General features: G+C 38.7%; 1 protein-coding gene and 1 long non-coding RNA gene across 3 annotated transcripts in view; one reads left to right on the top strand and one right to left on the bottom strand.

The window, feature by feature from the left end:
- Positions 1–21,642, bottom strand: part of LOC125129345 (uncharacterized) — a 268,361-nt gene that overhangs the window by 2,339 nt on the left and 244,380 nt on the right. The gene's annotated exons all lie outside the window — the stretch shown is intronic.
- PRRX1 (paired related homeobox 1) overlaps positions 1–21,642 on the top strand; it is a 73,059-nt gene that overhangs the window by 40,847 nt on the left and 10,570 nt on the right. For both annotated transcript variants that reach the window (XM_047783958.1, XM_047783959.1), the window contains exons 2-3: positions 14,017–14,192; positions 18,762–18,943. In XM_047783958.1, coding sequence (XP_047639914.1) covers positions 14,017–14,192; positions 18,762–18,943 — 358 coding nt within the window. The remainder of the gene's footprint in view (positions 1–14,016; positions 14,193–18,761; positions 18,944–21,642) is intronic.

The following is a 21,642-nucleotide window of genomic DNA, read 5'->3' as shown; positions in this document are numbered from 1 at the left end:
AAGACCACATTGATACAGCACATGGTTGTACCACCAGCACAACTTGGCAATTGACTTGCTTGGAACTTTACACACTCTGCCTTGGTTTATTTAAATTTTAAACATCTGAAATATCTATTTAAAATACTTTTTTTGTTTACAGCTGAATCCAGCTGGCACTGATATCACATGAGCCATTGTCTGGGAGCTCCTACCTAGAAACTAATATGTCAAAGTGAGTTACCAAATATAGCTGGCATGAGACTAGGTAATGATGATAGGTCTTAGCAGTTTTAGAGGGCTACACAGAAAGCCCAAACAAGTAAAATCTTTCACAATGCCAAAGTTTGGTCGTTTCCATCTTGAGCAATTGGATCTGCTTCTGGTTCTCATGTTTATAGCACTGCTGCAGTTCAACCCAGGATTCTCTGAGCTGAGTCACACCACACACACATACACAGACTTTTTATAGTGTTCCACTCTCTATATGTTAGATTATTTTAAAATTCCAGAACTTTTCATAAATGGCTTTTCATCTTTGCTGTTATCTCAATTGTTTGAATACTTGCTAAATCTGAACATTTTCTTTAAAGTTTATCTAAAAGAAAATAAACATCTATTCAATGTTGAAATAACCCTGATATTTGAATGTTATTTAAAACATCAGGAACACTGCAGATTTGATAATGAAAATGTGTATCCATGGAATTGCATAATACGTCATTAATCATAGATTCCAAAATTGGAGTAATTAGTAAATAAATGTATTATTATTTACTATATACCTCTTTGAGAGCAGAGATTTATTCATTGGTCAAGTATTTGCAGAAAAACTTATAATTTAAAATCAGGAAAAGATAGTAAAAAGTCTGACTTGCCCTAATCTATAACAACCCAACTTGCCAAAGTTAAATTTTTAAGATCACATGACTGGGGGAAAAAATCACATGATTTTTAGGATCAGACAGGGTAAGAACCCAGGTTGTCTGACTTCTAATCCACTGGAGTACTCCCCCATCCATTGCCGATTACATAAAGTCTTTTTGATAAAATTATATGAAAATACTTATAAACATTGGATTGCTGAAAATGTAGGAAAGGCTATAAAATCATTATTGTATAAATCTGATCTAGGGCTATCACTAAGTAGAGGTAAACTTTTATACAAAAAATAGTCTCTCTCAAGTCAAAAAATTAACTAAATGGATGTCACTTGGTGACCACCTAGGTAGGCTTAGTGGCAAATAAAATTTGTGCCCTTTTGGCTTTTGGGAAGAGCTGAGACTGGTGCTAAAACTGAAGTCGCCAGGAAAAAAAGTCATGATAGTCCTCCAGCCAATGAACTTTGCTCCCAAAGTGATGAATCTGTAGTAAAGGAAAGTTTAGCGATGCTCTTAAGGGAAATGTGACCATTACCTCTGAAAAACCTTAATATATAAACAACCAAATAGAACAAAGTGAAGGCACCCAGCAGGGGTCTGCAAAATACAACTGAATAGCAAGAAGGAAGTCAGTTTCCTTGTAGGTAACTCCCTCTTTGGCTAGATTAAAAAAATGTAAAACTGCAACTGAGGATGGTCTCACTCACCTAATCAGTTACCACAAACACATTTTCTTCAACCAATTTATGGCAAACATTATATTTATAAATTTTGATTTTCCAAAATCTCTTCTCCCACCTATGTACCCTATCTATCTGTCTGTCTGTCTGTCTGTCTATCTATCTATCACCTATTTATCCCCTAAGTTCATAAAATCTTGCAATTTACTCCTAAGATACTTTATTACTTTATTTTAAAGGTACTGGCTTCCCAGTAAGTTAGCCATTATCATCAAACCCTGTGACAATTTAATTGGAATTGGAGGGGAATAGAGAAGGAATAATAAGACAGCCAGCAAATCAAAGTTCTGACAGTGGTTAAAGAATGCTTTTTTAGTGGAATTAAATGGTAGTTTGTCCTTTCTTTTGGTTCAACATATTGTTATCAAAGCTTTTTCTTGAAAATAGTTTAAAAATTGGGAAAATATCTAAAGATAGGGGAAAATCTGTAAAAAGACCCAAGGATGTGAAAGGAAGAATGGCTGTTTTGGGATTGAAGACACATTGAAAACAAATGTCAGGGAAGAGAATGATTTAGGTGGTGACTAAAAAGCCATTGTTCTGACCCTTGGTTATCATCCTTTTCTAGTTATCTTCTTTTATTATTATTTTTTATGTGAGAATTGCAACGATTTTTCATATTTATCTATTTTGCTTTTCAGGGCCGCACCCATGGCATACGGAGGTTCCCAGGCTAGGGGTCAAATCCAACCTACAGCTGCCAGCCTATGCCACAGCCACAGCAACTCGGGATCCAAGCCATGTCTGTGACCTACATCACAGCTCACGGCAACGCCAGATCCTTTACCCATTGAGCGAGGCCAGGGATTGAACTCGCACCCTTGTGGTTCCTAGTCAGATTTGTTTCCACAACGGGAACTCCTCTAGTTATCTTCTTTTAAATCAATAAAACTTATTATTAGGTCATTCCTCCATCCTGGCTTCTTTCTGTTATGAGTTGAGCAGTATAAATTCTCTTTGCCAACTCTCAGATGATGGGGAGTTGGAAGTGGTGGGCATGACATGAATCACAGTGACACATTGATTACTCAAAGGTTTCCACTCCAGGCAGACAAAATCACCTATTAACAAGCAGTTCTTTAAGGCCGTTCAACAGCAGGGGACATGATTCAGTGGAATAAGATTATGCCACATGGATTTTTGAGTGCTTTGCCCAAAATATTTTTTTTCTCATATGACCTTAGTGCATCAGCTTCCTTACTAGTCAAAAGTCACATATCCCGGGAGAGGAAATCACTATATAATTAAGGTTTAGGTGTGGTTGACAGACAGTAATGTTCTTGTATGTTGAAGAATGAATTAGTCATGCTTTTGCCCAAGCTCCTTTAACAGTGAGAGGAAACAGAAAACACAGTGACTAACTAGAAGAAAATAAAACCTAAAGCTAAGCATTTATATTTTTGGAACAGAAATAATTTTATCAGGTCATGACTAAAATGTTCAATAATTCCAAAAGTGTCATCATTACCAAAGTCAAACATTTAATTAGTGCCATTGAGATGTAAGGGCTCAACGTTCTACACACTTTATTCACCTGCCCCGAGGTTTCCTTCTAACTGGGAGGATAATTACTGATACAAAGTCATGTACAAAGAAAATGTATGAAAGACCTGGATACCACATGCTCCTGGAATTTACATGCCTTGGAGAGAATGCAGTAACCCTTCCTAATAGGAAAATGTGTGTGCCAAGACTTTATAGAAACCTATCCCTGAAAGGGCTGTCAGGTTTGGTGGCTGAGTGTGAACTGAGCAAGGGTACAGAAGAGGCATTTTCACTAAGCACAGTTAACATATCTATTCAGTCATTCAAAGAAAAGAGGCTGAAGGATGCCAAGCACTAATGCTACATGCTGGGATACTACAGTTGGAAAGGTTCCTGACCCCACAAACTCATATTCTGGTGTGTGATCCATTGAACAGCAATCTTTACAGATTGTCATAAGTTACAAAGCAGCTAGTTCATTTGGATGTTGGAGGGGGCAATAACTAGGGGAATGCTAATTCTGCTTGGTGATCAGAGAAGGTTCCTATGAAGAGCTGACAGATTAAGATTGGAGGAGGAGAAGGAGCCATCAATATAAAGAGTCTGTGGATAGGGGAAAGGCCTATGATGTGTTGACCAAGAGACAAGATCAAAGAAGAATGTGAATGAGAAACGAGGAAGGCGTGATTTTGTCACCAGCATCAGCTGCATGACTCAAATGGGGTGAATGGAATGCCAAGTCATAATGCAGCTGGAAAAGGGATGCTGAACTTTACACATGACAGAGGAAGGCTCATGCTTACCGTGTCTTCTCACTTAACCACCCACATTGGTGTGTCTGCCTTCCTCCATCACCCATTACTGGCTCTGATGGGCACCACATCTATTGGAATATCTTTTCTCTGTTGTTACCCTACTTTTCAAGGGCTTGTGGCTTCATTATCCACATTAGTGATAAACTTCCTTGAAGGTAGACAGTGTATAATATTTGTCAGTTTCTCAGAGAACTACTTGCCTCACATGTAGTAGATGGTCAATTAATATTTGCTCAAATGAATGAATAAGGTGAGAGGATGTGAAGGTTAAGATTAAGTGTTACCATTGTTAGTGGCATCAACTTGGGAATGAGTCTAAAATAGTTGATAGAGTGTTTCCAGTAAGTCTTCTGTCACCCAAACCATGGTTAGGAGGTCAAAGTTAGTAGAAATCATAAAAGAAATAGCAGTTATACTCATTCCTGTTCAGTAAGTGTAAAGGTTAGATTAATTGTTTCAGATTTCTTTCTCTAGATTGTGCTCATAGGTGAACTAATTTCTTTTAAAATAAAGATTTATATTACTTTCTGGGTAGGATTTATCTGGGCAGAGTAGTCTAGTTAAGGAGAAATAGGTCAATCACCCAAGCTTCCTCCAGGCATGAAATTAGCCAAAGGTTTTCCAAAACAAAGATGAGAACAAAACAGAGTAAAACCAAGAACAATAACAAAAACAAAAGGTCATGATTCAGTCATTGCCTTAAGCAAACAATTATTAAAGTTTTCTATTGGTCTAGATACTGAAAATACTTTTTAAAAAAGTCCTAAAAACCCACAGTACTGGATTTGAAAGAGATCTTAGTTACCTAGTCCAACCTATAATTTTTCCAGTAAGGACACCGAAGCCTAACATCATAGATTTGGTCAGTAATCCTGCTCAATTAGGATCTGAGCCTCCTGATTTCCAATCTAAAGCTCTTTCCACAATTGCTCCATAACAGAACTTAAAGCAGAGTAGATGGAAATGTATATACCTAGTTGTTATAATTTAAAAAACATGTATCTTAAAGCAACCCATTTTATAGACAAGAAATTTGAAACCTAGAGATGTTACAGTGTGATATATTTCTTGGAAAATGTCAAACTTTAAATCACTGTTTACATTTCAGCTTTTTTAATTCTCGAAAGAGAATTTTAATTTCTCTTTACTCAAACCTTGTTTTAATATACCAGGCTTCTTATGTTGGCCATTTGGGCACATTTCAGTTCTATATTAGTTTTATGTCAGGGGCCAGAGTACCACCTGAGAGGGCTTTAATTTCCTTTTCATCTCTCCTCATTTACTCTGCATAGTGTCTCAGAATTATTCCTAGCTCCATCTTTATTGCGATTAAAGAGAAATTCTCTTTTCTCTGTGGCTTTCTCTGCTATAGGCGTCTGTCCTTTTAACTTGAGATGAAAAAGTGTAAGGAAGTAGAAGTCGTGCTTCTATTTTCAAGTGTTCAAATGCCTCGTAAGTGTCTTTTTATCCAAGTAAAAGAGTCTTGTTCCACCACTACCGTCCTTTCAAAAACTGAGCTGACTCATTAATTATGTACTTCTCTTCACTGCTGTCTGCTTCCAGGTATATTAAAAAAAAAACAAAACTTTTTTTAAAATAATATTTTCTTGAGGACATTAAAATCTATTACCCCAAAAAAGGAATCATTAAAAAGAAGTCTTATGGTGGTTTCCTCCCATGAAGACACCAGTTTCTTCTGTTAGTGTCAAGATTGATGTTATGTCTTTTACACAATTCTCACTACAAAGGAAAAATGCTACCCAAAGAAAGCAGGAGCTTATGGCCCCTCTAGAGCTCTGTTTGTAATCCTATTCAAGTACCGGGTGCTTCCAAAGGGACCACACACCTGGAATATTGCAAGTTTAGAAGCTTTTAAAATTGCAGGCAGAGCTCACTCTTTTTCCAGAAGTTTGTTTCCTTGGTTTCTTTTTATCCCTTTGGAATTCACCAAAGCGCTCAGACATTTAGAAAAAAAAAGTCACTGAATAAATATTAAGTAATATGACCCAACTTTTGTGTTTTTAGACATGTGGCAACCAAATTAGTCAACCCAAGGCAAACAGGCTGCGAAACCATTGAATTTTCATAGCCTGGCTTTAGCCCTTGGCTGTCTTCTTTCTTTTTCCTATTTTTTTTTAAACCCCTTTCCGGTAAGATTACTTGTTAAAGGTACAAGTTGCTTACCTATCTTTGAGTGTTAGAATCTGTCTGCTTTTTGAATGTTTCTTGTCAAAATTTGAAATGGGAAAGGAAAATTGCCTTGTTAAAAAGTCACATTTGCTAGCAGCAAAAAAGTGACCCAAATGAGGCTTTTTGAACAAACCTCAATGTGTGATTTCCATGTGCAATTTTGGGTCTACTGTTCTGTCTCAGTTCTTTTTGATTTGTAAAAATTTTTTGGGGGGAGGAGGGGCTGCACCTGTGGCACAAGGAAGTTTCAAGGCTAGGGATCAAGCCTATGACACAGCAACCACCCTAGAGCTGCAGTGACAGTGCTGGACCCTTAACCCAGTGTACCACTAGAGAACTCCTGATTTGCAGTTTTTACTCATTTTCCAAGCTCCCTTGATCTCGACTATACTCTCAATCAAGCCCAACTTAGCCACATCAACATATTTGAATGGTTTTTTTTTTCACTCTCTCCCATTATGCTATGATAGAGATTTAACGAAATAGATATTAACAGTGAAAAGAAGAAAAAAGGAAGAACAGTGGTTTTGACTAGTCCATCTCCAAGGAGAAATTGCACAAACAGTGGTAGCTGTAAATCTACCACTTACAAAAACATTACCATGTGCCAGACTATATACCTTCTCTATGTTCATTAACTTTTCCAGTAATCCTTGGAAGTAGGTAGTCTTACTTCCATTTTATTGTTTTGAAAATTGAGGCTCAGAGAAGTGAAGTGTCTTACCTAAGGTCACACAGCTGGTATGCAGAGGAGCCTATAGAAGAACACAGGTCATTCTGATTACCAAGCCAGTGAACTTTCCTATCTCACTGCATTCCCTCCCAATTATAGTGTGTTTGGCTCCGATGTAAACGTTCTCATTTTCCTTTGTTTGACATCCAGAAATGAAGGGAAAAGTGTGTAAAGAAGTGCTTCATCCATAGAGAAATTGGAAGTAGGTTACATTTCTGAAGCCAGCAGTTTGTGTCTTTATAAAAGATAAGTTATTCTGTTCGGTAACTGAACTCATATAATAATAATTCCAGCATATGAATATTTCATGTCTGATTATTAACTTGTATTCACTGAGCATTGATAAGATCTTCAAGTAAATACACACATAAACTTTGTACTCTGAGGTCTATAACACAGACTCAGAATCATTTGGAAAAAGACAGTATGAGGGAAATTATCAACATAGTCCCAAAAGAAAGCTAAGGTTCCAATATAGGACGGCATAGGAAGGCTTGCTTTATATCAGATATCCTCGGGGTTCTGATCAGGTATCCTTTCAGAAAAATGTCCTAAGAGTGTTAAAGTAGATAAGGTGATGCAGATTGTGTTGACATTTTTGACTCTATGGAAATCTGTTGGTCCTAGAGAGGTGAAATGAAATATGTGAGATGAAGAAATCAAAAGCAGTACAAATTGTATTAGGATACCTCGCATTGTCCATTGTTTTCTGTCTCAGTTGAGAGTTGGCTACACTGATAGAGTTTAACTTTGAGCTGTATCTGCATAAAACCATGGTAGATTTACCAGGGTCACTGAGCCATCTTTTGGGTGAAAACCATTAAAAAATGCTATTTCACACTTTTTAGAGCATTTTATTTTCTGAAGAACATATATCCCCAAATGTTTAAGGTGTTTAACACTATTTTCTAGGGTTTAGAACTAATACTTGACCCAAAGCAAACTGTATCTATACCAAGTTTTGACAGTAAAGGAAAAACTATACTCATCAAAGACCATCATGCAAAGTTTGGGTTCTGTCAGCTGTAATGCACCCTAAGATGAATAAAAGCTGCACAGTTGGGCATTTGTATTGGCTGAAACCTGGTCACTGCTGACCATTGTTGGGACTCAGTGGTGGAGGATACCAGGTATGCTGCTGAGAAGACGTGGATGAGCTACTGAACTTGGCTTTGTCACCAGGATGTGCTAAACTCAGTCTACAATTACGGCAGTGAAGGCATCCACGTGCCATTTATCGGAGCACTTATTAAAAAAAAAAATGCTGTCTTAATTACAATTGGAGCTTAGTGTAACCAAAGAAACTCAAATGAATGCCACGGCTGTATCTCACTGCTTTTCATAAGCCTTGCAATAAAAGCTAAACAGTTTTTAGTGGCTTTTACAATTATACTTCCCTTCAATTTTCCAAAGGTTACAGGGCCTGAACCACACAAATCCCATTAAAGTAAGTAGTTGTTGTGCAATATAAATTCCTTTGAAAACATTCTTCAATGCCCATAAAATGATCAGCGGGCTGCTCTTTAGATCCGCTTGCCTGCCATGTTTTCAACCAAAAGGCAGATGACAGGCTTTGATGTGGTGGTTGGTTTCTGCTACTGAAGCTGGCGTTTTATCTTCTTGCATCAGATTTCTTCCCAAATTGATGTGACTCAGGCAAACGAAACACATTTTTGCTTCAGATTTTATTCCTAAAATATGTTTTTGCTGTACCTTTAAATTACATTTGGCTGACCCATTTGGAATCTCAAGTCTTCTCCCACAGATACAGAGCAGGAGAGGGTCAGGGTCTTTGGAAATGAACTGGAGCCTGCGTGGTGAGTGCAAGGCCTTAGTGAGTAGCGGTTACGGGGGTGCTGCCCCGTCCTCCTATCTGAGGATGGCACTGCACCCTGCCCTCTCCACTCTCCCTTCAGTACAATTTCAGTAGCCACAAGTGAAGTTCAGAATGAATTTCAAACCAGAGCCAGGGACAGCACTATTGTTCCCTTTAACTTCTGTTTGAAAGTATAAGGGATCTCCTCCCTAGGACTTAGGGCTTTCTTTCCTAAAGAAGTGCTTCATAAATATTCCAACACCTTGTTCCATGGGAAACACCATCATTCTCTTTTAGAGATTCTTCCTCCTGTGTGTTGCTATTTGTTTAAAGCATGCATTCATCTTAGATCTGAAGGACTGATTCCTCCCTTTACAACGGGGTCAGAACCATATAGCTTTTTCCCATTTCTAAAACTGATGACAAACCTATTTGAAAAAGGAACATGGTAGAAGGATTTTTTTCCTCCACGGGTGAAATTATCCAGTCATAAAAGATAATGTTAACCTAATTATTTGCTATGCACTGTTAAAAGGAATAATTGGAACTCAGAAATTATTCAGCCCTCTAAAACTTTAGGTAAATCACCAAAGTTCTAATTTTCTGGGACTGCTTCTATACACAGTACTGCTATAGCTCTTTCAAATTTTATTTAATTTATCAAAAGACTGTCTTTTTTATGGGAATATCTGAGTGCTTGAGGTGGCAATATGTTTACATAGAAAGACATGAACCAGAATTTTAAAAAAGTATTTGATTATATATTAAAATATGGATAGGAATTTAGATATGGAGAAATCAATATATATTGGCATTTTCAGCAAAGTTTTATGCAGAAGGTAGGATTAAGACGTGTCATAGGAAACAGATTTTGAGCTGGGTCCTAAAATGAAAGAAAGAAAAGTACTAATATGAATGTGGGAGAAGATGGAAGATGAGAGTTTAATACTATGCTAAAGTTATCCTGCACATATTTAATTGATGAAGCAAGGACTTACAGAGGCCTTTGAAAGGGAAAATCCAAGAACATCTGGATCAAAGTAGCTATCCTACATGAGAATGTTTGCATTTTTTAATGGCTCTTCTGGCAAGAATAACAACATGTGATACACATGCACCCTCTTCCTGCAACCCTCTTTATATAGCTAGTATGAATAAACCAATCTTTCCCAGAAAATTTTTTCCCCGGATAGTGGTTTTTAAAATAAATCTCTGATGTGTCATTGTCCCTCTCACGGACAAGATGTGATTGTGCAAATACTGTTATTTGAACTTAAAAGTGGAGTGTCCTTAGAAGTCCTGGCTTCTAGCTTTGGTTCAGTCACAACCTGTGTTATGATGTGAGGCAAATCCCTTCATTCTTCTAGGCCTCATTTGCCTCATCTGTAAAATAAGAGTGTTGAATTAGATAATTTATCTGGTTTCATGTGGTGCCAGTATTTTATGACTCATGAATCCAAGTGCAAATTCACCTATTAATAAGATCATTTTGTTTGTTTTTATTAGAAAGCATGGCAATAACTGCATACTTGCAACTTAATCATCCATGAAATCTGTAAACACCTTGGACTTGAAACACGATTTTGATAAAAATGCATCCATGTATCCTGTGTTTATTCTGCATTTTGGTGAATCCTTTACATTTCTGAATTCCAAAAGAATTAGATATTTCCTGACATTCAGTTGGCTATCAGTACCCTTGGACAGTGTATATATATATATTTTTTAATTTTTTTATTGTTATTTCACCAATACAATTTTTTTTCTACTGTACCACATTGTGACCCAGTTACACATACATGTATACATTCTTTTTTCTCCCATCATCATGCTCCATCATAAGTGACTAGCCATAGTTCCCAGTGCTACACAGCAGGATCTCACTGCTAATCCATTCCAAAAGCAATAGTTTGCATCTATTAACCCCAAACTCCCAATCCATCCCACTCCCTCCCCCTCCCCCTTGGCAGCCACAAGTCTATTCTCCAAGTCCATGAATACCATATGATATCACTTATATGTGGAATCTAATATATGGCACAAATGAAACTTTCCGCAGAATGGATAGTACATTTTAAAATCAATCTTTACAGAGCAGTTTTTATGAGAAAGATGACAGCCCAGCAATGATAAAAATACACTCCTTTCTCTTCTCTGTATTCAACCAGAGTCCAGAGTCTGATAAAAATCCTTACCATTGGTATTTCAGATGTCCCACATTTGTGAACCTCTACGATGTTCACATTTCCTCTCATGCTGCTGAGACTGTGCTGGGTCCTGTTCTGTGTTTGGGGGGAAAACTGGGAGCTCATGGTTTGTGGTTAGTGAGCAAAGACAGATGAGCTGGAGGGCTGTCGCTCAAGCTGTCTCTGTAGCCCTCTCACTGTCTTTTTCTATTATACTTGTGCTCTGAAGGACATTTGCCAGATCCAGGCTCCTCACACCCCCTCTTCCCCTTATTTCTGTTTCTTTTCTCACCTTCAACATGATCTGGACTGGTGTTTTCATTTGTTAAAAACAACAAGAACATTCACTGGGAAACTTTTGCTGGAATCTTTTCAGGTCATCCTAGCTATTTATTCTCTGTCATAAACTATAATTCTCCATTTCCCTTACTCCCACGTCAGGGGAGTTGGTGGTTTATGGTGGACAGTCAGTGGAATCTGAGTGAACAGTGGAAGATTTCAAAGAACTACCAAGAGATTACGTAGCAGGTTGTAGTACTAAGAACAAAATATAAAACATTCTTGTTCTCCATCATAGTTTGGCAGTACAAGAAGGAACTGACTTACCAAACAGCATAAAGGATTTAGAATTTGTGGTAAAGCATTTTCTTTGAGGACAGAAAGGAAATCATGAGATTGTCTGTATAAGGGATTTCCTTTATATGCTTAAAATAGCCTAGGGTCTGTCTAATTCATCTCATTCTGGGGTGGGTATGAAAACTAAAGGTTTTCTTGCAGACTTCTTTCTAAAAGGAGCCTGAGCTGCAGGTGTGGTGCTGTCATAAAGCCCTGAATGACCGAGAGAGACATGAAGTACAAGACACATAGAACTGTAGAAAAAAAGATTTGGTAAAGAAAATCGGAAAAAAAGGAATGCTCCAAGTACTCAAAAGGGAAGGAGAAGCAACAGCTGAAAGATGTGTGATCCTAGGTGTATGGATTCTAGTGCTGACATTATTGCAAACTAATTTTGCTAATAGCTAAAGTCAGGGATTCTGGTTGGGAGTTTCCAAGCTTTGGTAGATCCCGAAATCTAAGTTAATTCATTAATTTAACTTAATGATAATTAAATTGACTCCATTCTCAAGATGCCACTGATCTGACATTTTTATTGAGGGTGTCCCAGAAGTCCCTTCAAAGCAGGCCTCCTGTTTGAGGTCCCATAATGGAAAAAATGAGAGATGGTCAACTCTGAGCGTGCCCATGAAGCTGAGAGAATGAGTATCAGCAGCTTCTTAGCTGGGGGAATGTGATTGTGATCAGATGGTTTTTTCCCTATAGAGACAGTTTTCTAAAGACAAGAAAAGTTTCACATTTTCCCTTGACATAAATTCAACAAACACTTACTATCTCTGACTGCTTCATGTATCAGGAGGAAATGAGCAGTCTCTATTCTGAGATCCAAGGGCATTGCTGATGAAGCAGCAGCCACCAAAAAGCCATATCTCATCAAAAAGTCTTGGAAGCTTCCTTAGGCACTGAGGGATCTTGGGCTAGGAGCCCCCCACTGAGGATTTAAATCCCCACCCAAACCTAGAACTTGCCCGCAATTTGTAAAATAATACTGAGTCGGGGGTGGGGGGGGGTGTCACTCTCCTTGGGACATCAGGATTCATGCTGGTAGCTGTCTTGAATGTTTTGTGTGTTTACAGTCAGAGAAGATCCAGAGACTACACATTGGAAAAAAAAAAACAGCTGAGAGCTACTTTCTGTTGACTACAGAGCAAGTGGCCATGCTCTTGTCTCACTCCATCCTCATTCTCCCTTCTCTTATGTTTCCCTGGGTTGAACCTCTTTGGGGAGAAAATTGGAAGTATGAGTGCCATTTATCAGGCTGAGCATGTGACTTAGGCACATGAGCTGTAAATTTCTGAGTGCGGCATGGCCTCTGCAGTGGCTTGGGCCTCAGGGGGATGGCTTGATGGTGTTAGCACAGCTGGTATTCCACTCAGCCTCACACACTCCTCATTCCTGCTTGAGTGGAGTGGCAGCAGCAGGCACTCTCTGACTGCCGTGGGCAGGCTGGATGATCCACTTGCCAAGGTGCCTTTGGAGGAACTCAGAGTAAACTGAGGTGAAATCTTGACAGGTACAAACTTGGGGTCATGATTCTCCAAAAGTTCCTAAGATCTCAAAGCCCTAAAACACATTTTTTTTTTTTTTTTTGCTTTTTAGGGCTGTACTTGTGGCATGTGGAAATTCCCAGGCTAGGGGTTGAGTTGAAGCTGTAGCCACCAGCCTACACCACAGCCACAGCAACACTGGATCCAAGCTGTGTCTGTGAACTACATCACAGCTCACAGCAATGCTGGATCCTTAACCCACTGTGTGGGACCAGGGGTCAAACCTGCATCCTCATGGATACTAGTAAGATTTGTTTCCACTGTGCCACAATGGAATTCCCAGCTCTAGAACTCAAATTTTGAGTGAAACTCTTTCAGAGATCATTTGGGACTATTCTTGCATTCTTGAATCCCAGGCTAGTGTCAGCTTGGGTTGACAGTGTTGTAGCACTGGCCCTGATCTAGGCTGAAGTCGCTGAAGCCTGCCTCAGCAACAGCATGGGACCTTGAGCAGATACAGTTAGGAACTACTTGCTGTTTCCAGGAAAATGCATCATAAAATGGAAATCCTTCTAATCAGTTTGAACGTAGTATATCCCCGACACTGCATTTGTGTTTATATGCATATGCTGAGGTGAAATAACTAGGGAATAGTTGGTCTTCTTGGTTATGAAGCTATATGAAAATACTGCATAAGATAAGTGAGGTTGAAAGTAGTCCATTCTCATTCCCTCATCTTTAAAGAGGTCTAGAATATTGGGAGAAGTAAAATTTTCCTTTAGCCCTCTTTGACAAAATAAGCTTCAAGGAGCATGCCAAAAAAAAAAAAAAAAATGTGCCTCTGACAGTTCAGGTCTGGTCCAAGATTTAGAAGCAACAACCAAGCATCAGAACTGCTGAGGGTTCTTGGCATATGAACTTGATAGCACCAAGGCCTGCATTTGCACATTGAAAATGGCATCTGGCCATAACGCTTTGATAAGCATGTGAGCAAAGGAGACAATCTCGCTGTAGATACACAGTTAAAGAGTGTAAACTGGGACCTCCACTGTGACTTTCACTCCTCATCATCAATTTCTTCTATTTCAGATGATCAGCTGAACTCAGAGGAAAAGAAGAAGAGAAAGCAGCGGAGAAACAGGACAACCTTCAACAGCAGTCAGCTGCAGGCATTGGAGCGTGTCTTTGAGAGGACACACTACCCAGATGCTTTTGTGCGAGAAGACCTTGCCCGCCGGGTGAATCTCACCGAGGCCAGAGTGCAGGTAACCAGAGTACTTCCCTCCTCGGAGGCACATCTCTGAAGACTGTTGAAAAGTACAAAGTGTAGGTTTCAGATTGGAGCTGCTTCTGATAAGGATTATAAGTGGGTAGCATGAGAACAGAATCCATTTCGACTTGTGTTTCTTTTGCAGCCGAGTATTTTTAAAAATCAAAGGGAAGGACTTTCAGCAGGGCAGAGCAGACCTTGCCACAGGTCTCCTTCCTCCCAATGTGTCCCACTCCTCCAGACTCACGGTCTAAACATTGTCCGTGGGCACATTTGACTCTGCACTCTTCTCCAGCCCTAGCTTTCAGCTTGAGCTGTAGGGTGGCCAAAGAGATGAACTCTCTGATCCCCACCTCAGTCTTCCTCCCCAGACTCTGGGAATGTCCAAATCATCAAGAAACACAGACACACAGTTATGGATATGGATAGGAGTGGGACATGAAATGAACACAGCAAAGATCTTGCACTTAGAAGCCATGGTAAGAGCACATTTAAGTAGATGATTTTGTGTTTCTGTGAAGTGAAGAAGGGTAAGAGCAGGTAAGACTGGGTAGAGAGAGAATAGCAGTTCTTTCTAATATGAATGCTACGACACATCAACTACAAGCCAGACATATCGAGATAACACAACCTGTGGTGAGGAATACGAATTGTGATAAAATGAACGGTAGTTGAGCCCTTATCTGTCAAATAGTGTTCTGAGTTGTGTTGTCTAATCCTTACACTGATTCAGTGAGGTGGGTAGTCTTATTCAACTTGTAGAGGAGGAAACTGAGACACAGAGGTTAGGGAATTTTGCCCAATGTCACACAGTTAGGAAGTGGCTGAACTAGGATTTGGAGACAGGCAGATCCAAAGTTCGTGCTTTTAAGCACTACAGTAGATTTTAAATAAATAAGGGTCTTCTGACTAAATGCTTTTTAAAAACAGTGCTTTGCTATCTCTGCTGAGAGTCAAGATTCTATTACCTTCCATATTTCCAGTGGTAGGCTGCTGTTTTGAGAATGGAGATGGACCAAATTTGTCCTGTCTTCCTGAAGAAAGTACTATTTGTATATCTGTGTTCATTCTGGACTTGGAGGATTTCTTCTTGCAAGTAATAGTCCTCTTGATTGGGACTTGAACTATACTCGAAGAGCCTGGAGGGTAGGAACTGTATCTAGCTCCCTATACTGTGAGGGACATTTGCTGAGTTGAGGGGGAGGGTTCTGGAGGTCCCTTCAGCCTGAAGAGAGTGTGCAGGAATTGTCCCCATGGGAAATAGGAACTTAATCTAGGAGTGCTCCCCAGGAGAAAAAAAAAAAATGGTGACAAAAAAAGTTGTCTGGGCACTGTGGTGTAGTCTCTCAGGGCTCAGGTGAGTGTGGTTCACAGGCACCAGCTCAGCTCTCCATCCTGCCATCCAAAGCAGTGCTGAGGTCTGCCTTCCCACATCCTCCTCCCCTGTGCTGCTCACCACAGCTCTCCAAACATGTTCTGTTTCTACTCTTAAATTCCCTTCCTTCAAAACTCATATTTTTTATATTGTAGGCTTGTCTGGCAGGGGCATAGTAAATAATTTTAGGCCAATAAGCCACAGGGCCTGAGAGTACCACTTTTGCCATGGCAGTCTGAATTTTAAATAAAGGAAACTAGACAGGGAAATGATGGCAATTTTCTTAAATATGAAAGAGTATTTTTGGGTTGAGTAGCTATTTTATCCCCATCACAACAGTAAACAAATGACTTTCTTATATGTTGAAACTGTTTTGTCTTCCACTGTTTCCACGCTACTGCTCTATAGTGTCTTTTACAGTTGTGAACTTTTCCTATTTGAGCAGAACAGAATTCTTCCTCGATAACTTTATTCTTCCTCAATGAAGTCTTCCCCTTTTCCAGTCTGAGCCACTCCCTCTGACTCTGGCCTTCTTTATATTTATGGCATTTATTACAATATGATATGTATTATATTGAGTTGTATGTGGGCCAACTTCCCCAGCTAGACTGTGAAGTCCTCTTGGATGGAAGCCATATCTTACCATCTTTGCAAAATTCATTTTTTCCTCATTTATTGAGCATCTGTTATTCTCCTGGAACTGGTTTTGGTTTGCTGTGGATAAATAATACCCTGGCCTTCTCCTTAAGGATGTTATAGACTGGGGACAGAGAAGACAGATGTGCATATTATACTGTTATCATAGAATAAGATGATTCCTCCACCAAGGGAATGTTCAAGAATTAATGATAGACCAGAGGAAGGACTGATTAAATCTGCCTGGGGAAAAAAAGAGAGAATAGATGCCAACTCGCAACAACCCTGTGAGTAGGTATTATTATCTTCATTTGATTGGGAGACAAAAGATCAGAGAAATTAAATAACTATCCAAGGTCGAATCTTTAAGTCACAGAGCCAGTATTTGTAAAGTCATGTTCTTTCCACTACAGCATTTCACAAAGAAGATGGTGTTACAGTTAAATCTCAAAAAAATATATCTTTGACACCTGAGCAAAAGGAAAGAGTATTGCAGGCAGAAAGAACATTCAGTGTGAATATATGCAGGTGAGAAAAATAACTGAGTATCTTGAGCCCAGGGCTGAATCTGGAATGATGGAGGATCAGTGCAGGAGGTCCAAGTGACACCAGGATGTGGCTGACTTGATGGACAATGAGCTAACTCTTGAATAGTCCTTGTGCTATTCTAGGAATGATGCAGATTTTATTCTAGGAATGATTCAGAGTCAGTAGGTGATGTAAAACTAAAGAGAAACACTAATACAATTATATTTGCATTTAAAATGATAACCCTAATAGCAACATGAGGAACACACTAGAAACAAAAGAGCTGAAAGTCTGTGAAGCCAGGAAAGACTCTGCCTGTACTGATTTCCACCCTAGCCTTACGCAGAGTACCGATCACATGGTATTTTATGTGAATGTTGCCCCTTAGAGCTGTGAAAGACACACCATAGGATGTCTTTCTCCCATACCTTGTCATGAGTTTCCATAATTGCATCTAAAATTCTTATATTGAAATTTTTCAAATTTACATATCTTTTTTCTTTCTTTTTTTTTTCTTCTTTTTTTGCCATTTCTTGGGCCACTCCCACAGCACATAGAGGTTCCCACAGTAGGGGTTGAATGGGAGCTGTAGCCATCGGCCTACACCAGAGCCACAGCAACGCAGGATCCGAGCCACTTCTGCGACCTACACCACAGCTCACGGCAACACTGGATCCTTAACCCACTGAGCAAGGCCAGGGATCGAACCCGCAACCTCGTGGTTCCTAGTCGGATTCGTTAACCACTGAACCACGACGGGAACTCCCTACGTGTCTTTCTTCTATTAATAAGATTGTGAGCTGCTTACGAGCAGTGAAGAAAGCTCATCTCTCCATTCTCAGTATGTAGGCCAAGGTCTAGAACAAAGCAGGCACTCCATAAAGATTTCTTGAATGAGTACACAGATGAAAAAAATTCCATGGTAGTCAGAAGAGTTGTATCATCAGGAGTCGGTGTCCTTGAGCTCAAAATCTCAGCCATTTATTACTTGTGTGAACTTCAACAGATTACTTAATCTCTTTGAAACTGTTTGCTGAGGCCTGAAATAAAAATAATAAAACCTAATGGAATTTACATGATGACTAGAAATAATATAGGTAATGTGCTTATATAAGTTCCTGTCCCTAGTAATGCAATAATAAACCAAGTAGACCTTAGACCTAGGTTTATTATTAGCTGTAATTGATATTGTCTGTTTTGCTTATTTCCTTGGAACCCTACAATTAAATATAATCCAATTTCCATCTTTTAGTATCTGCATTTCTATTTCACGTTTCTTTCTAAAACTTCAGCAGACATGCCAGAAGTGCTGGAACATTGATAACCAATGACTGACAGGAGCCAATGTACAAATCCACAACCCCCTCACCCCTTGGGTGGGAGGTATGTTTCCTGCATTAGTCCCTAGGGTTCCACAGAACTGAGCTGGTTCACAGAGGGAGCTGTTTCAGTAGCACACAAGTCAGGGGTTGCTTTTCTTCCATTACTTCCTCATTCTCTTGCTGGCATTCCCTGCATCTCCCGAATAAATGATTTGCTTCTTAAATTTTTATCACAGGGTTTACTTTTGGGAAGATGGAGAATTTTTCTTTAAGTACTCAATAAGTAGTATGAATGCAGATGGAGTTTTTGTGTTTTGAAGAATTTTGAAAAAACTTTTTAAAAATGTCATTATTTCTGTGGCAGAAGTCTAATGAGATTTTTCTTCTTTTTAAAAAATTACAGCAGGATTATAATCTTTATTTTGCTATCACATGTGTTAGTCATGGATCCCATCTCTGGTGGCTTGATTATTGGAAGTACCTCATGGTCCCATTATTATGGTCTTTGTCCTTAATAGCCCTCTAACATGGTCCACAGGGAAGGATTATGGCATATATCTATTGTTCTGGGAAGAATTCCATACTGAGCCTATATCTTCTTAGAAGGCATTCTAGAGCAAAATCAACAAGGACTTCATTCATGGAAACTCTTCTTTGTTTTTCCTCTCCCTCATGCCCTTCTTTCCTCCCAACAATCTTCCAGGTGTGGTTTCAGAACCGAAGAGCCAAATTTCGCAGGAACGAGAGAGCCATGCTGGCCAATAAGAACGCTTCCCTCCTCAAATCCTACTCAGGAGACGTGACTGCCGTGGAGCAGCCCATCGTACCTCGTCCTGCTCCAAGACCCACCGATTATCTCTCCTGGGGGACGGCCTCTCCTTACAGGTGAATGACTGGTCCACCCTCCCTTGCTCCACTTCCACATGTTTCTCAGCGGTTGGTCATGCTCAAAGCTGCTTGTGCAGCTGGCTGACATTTCTTACTGGGTTAACCTCTTCAGAGACATTCAACTTGCTGACATCCCCAGATTTTCACAGGAGATTACTAGTTGCCCCAGGAGCAGGGTTTGGAGCAGAAGAGAGAGGGGCAGGCCATCAGCAATCTCCTCTTGGACTCAGGAACTCTTGCAAAGCTTTCAAAGATGAGGAAGAATCTAAAAGAAAAGTTCATTAAGCTATGCCCAGAGTCCCTCTTGCAATCTTCCCGGAACAAAACTTTACTCCATTTTCAAATTCTATAGATTTGTGTTATTATGCTCGAGTAGGCTTTTAACATGGAAGGCTCTAAGTATAGGACCAAAGGCAAACTTCACAATAAAACTGATTTTTGAATGAAAGGAAGTTAGGAAGGGGGAAAAAAAAAAGGAGAGAGACAGAGGGAGAAGAAGAAAAAAAAATCTAGGATTATTCAGATCACTTCTACGGCCACAATTCTTTGTTAATAGGTGGGAATGTCTTATGATCCAAGATGCCTTCTTATTCTATTGCTAGTTCTTACCTACTTACTGGAAGTTCTTTGGGGGTTAGTTTGTGTGGATTTTTTAAAAAAATATAAAAACAATGTATAATTTACACAAAATTTTTATATTTAAAAGGTGAGAAATATTAAAGAAGAAAATTGCTTGGAAAAGCTTTTTTAACCTCCATTTATTATCCTGATCAGAAAATGTAGATTAATTCCAGAAGGAAGCTGAGACACATATGCCTGATGCATTGTCATCAGTCTAGTGTCTTTCTTTGATTCTGAGCAAGTACTCTTAGAAACCAGATCAAGGCTATGTGTTCTCTGGCTGATTGCAGTGAAGGAGAAAGTATTCACAAATTCATTTATTATGCTTCTGTTTGACCTTTTAACTGTTAAAGCTAATTAAGGGTGGAAAGAGAGGTTTTAAACTAATTAAAGGAGATCATCTCCCAGCTGATGCTAAACTTCTGATGTGAAATGAAACATTTGTGAAAGGCAAATACTTTTCAAAAGTTGGTTGCTCTAATCAAAGTGAAAAACCTCACCTAAATATTCTTCCTATTCCAAATCAATTCCTTGAAAGAAATACCATAAATACATTTTGAAATTTCTTTTAAATTCCCAATTGTGAAATTAGTGTGAATTACTTTGGTCTTAGTACATGGAGACTCTATACAAAAGAAATTGGACATTTCTATAGCTCTCAGACATAGTATGCCTTGCTGATTTCAAGATTAGTTATGTCTGTGTGTCCTATTTAAAATATAGACTCCTCTTATAGGATTTATTAAAAACACATTTTGAGGACCATAGTGAAATAACATATTCTTTAATATTTTAAGTAAGTGGATGACTGCTTTGTTTCTCTGATAAATATTGATAGTTTAATAGACTCATTAAATGGCTTCAGAAATGGGTGTGGTTCAGAGCTTGATTGATGTTTCAAGGTCTCTGGTTTGAATTTGGTCACAACCAGGAAGTTTAGCTCCTTTTTCTTCCTGGGTCCTAGTGAGGAACTTTTTATACCAGTTCCAATAAGGCAGATGACTATCATGTGGTCCTAACCAGTGAGAGGCTGAGGGCAGTACACTGCATGAATGGGGATGAATACTCCCTTAATTACATTGGGCTATGTTATCTGGACCTCAGTGGAAATTCAAATCCCAGTGCCTGCCTCAATATATACTTTGTATATGGGAATCTAACTGAAATTATTAACATGGAATTTATGTGTGCTTTGGGGGGGAGTGTTCTATTTTAATTTGGAAGATTATGTAGAAAAACTAGATACACTTTTTAAAAACACTCATAATTGTGCCACCTTGAGATAGTTCGTTTATTTTTACAATTAGAATTCAGTATTTTATATAGTATAGATTTAGTGTAAATACTATTTTTTATTCTGCTCCTTTCACTTAAAATCATATAACCTAGTACTTCTTACTCATTTCATGGTATACTTTTATATCATTTCTCTCTTAGGCACAGAGTTTGTAAAAAATAATTCAACATTTCATAGAATCTGATTGTTCATGTTCTGTATGAAGAATAAATTAATCTCCAGATTTAAGTAGAAAAAATGATGGTTTAAGCAGTAATTTAATCAATAATAATGGTTTTTTTTTTGACCCAATGTTGACTGAAGTGTTTATATTTTGATCAATTTCTGAAAGTGGCAAAAGCTATTTTGTTACTTGGAGATTTTTCTGCTATGTTTAGAACCAAAATACATTATGATTTCACATTTTGAAGCTTGGTAGGAAATATAAGTCCTGTTAAGGAAATATAAAAGAAAAACAAGTGATGAAAAGCAAAAGAAACGATACACTTTTTGTGTTATGGAACATAAACTTGCTATTTCTGTTGATACTCTTATGTCAAAGTAGTTATCTCACATGTGACGTTCATTAAAAGGCATTTGTCTTGGTTAATCCTTGGATGCTCCCGTGTGGCAGCTCTGTCCTTGATCTGGTTCCAAAGAAGAGACTGAACACTTGCCCAAGTTTAAGCCTTCAGCAAGCAGAATTAGAGCCAGTGCTCATGATTCCTCTTTCTGTCCAACATATTTGCCACATAACCATATTTTCATTCAAATTAAACCTTATATGATATCAAAAATA

This window comes from Phacochoerus africanus, chromosome 6 (assembly GCF_016906955.1).
Source record: "Phacochoerus africanus isolate WHEZ1 chromosome 6, ROS_Pafr_v1, whole genome shotgun sequence".
NCBI lineage: Eukaryota > Metazoa > Chordata > Mammalia > Artiodactyla > Suidae > Phacochoerus > Phacochoerus africanus.
This window is presented reverse-complemented; position numbering and strand designations above follow the sequence as displayed.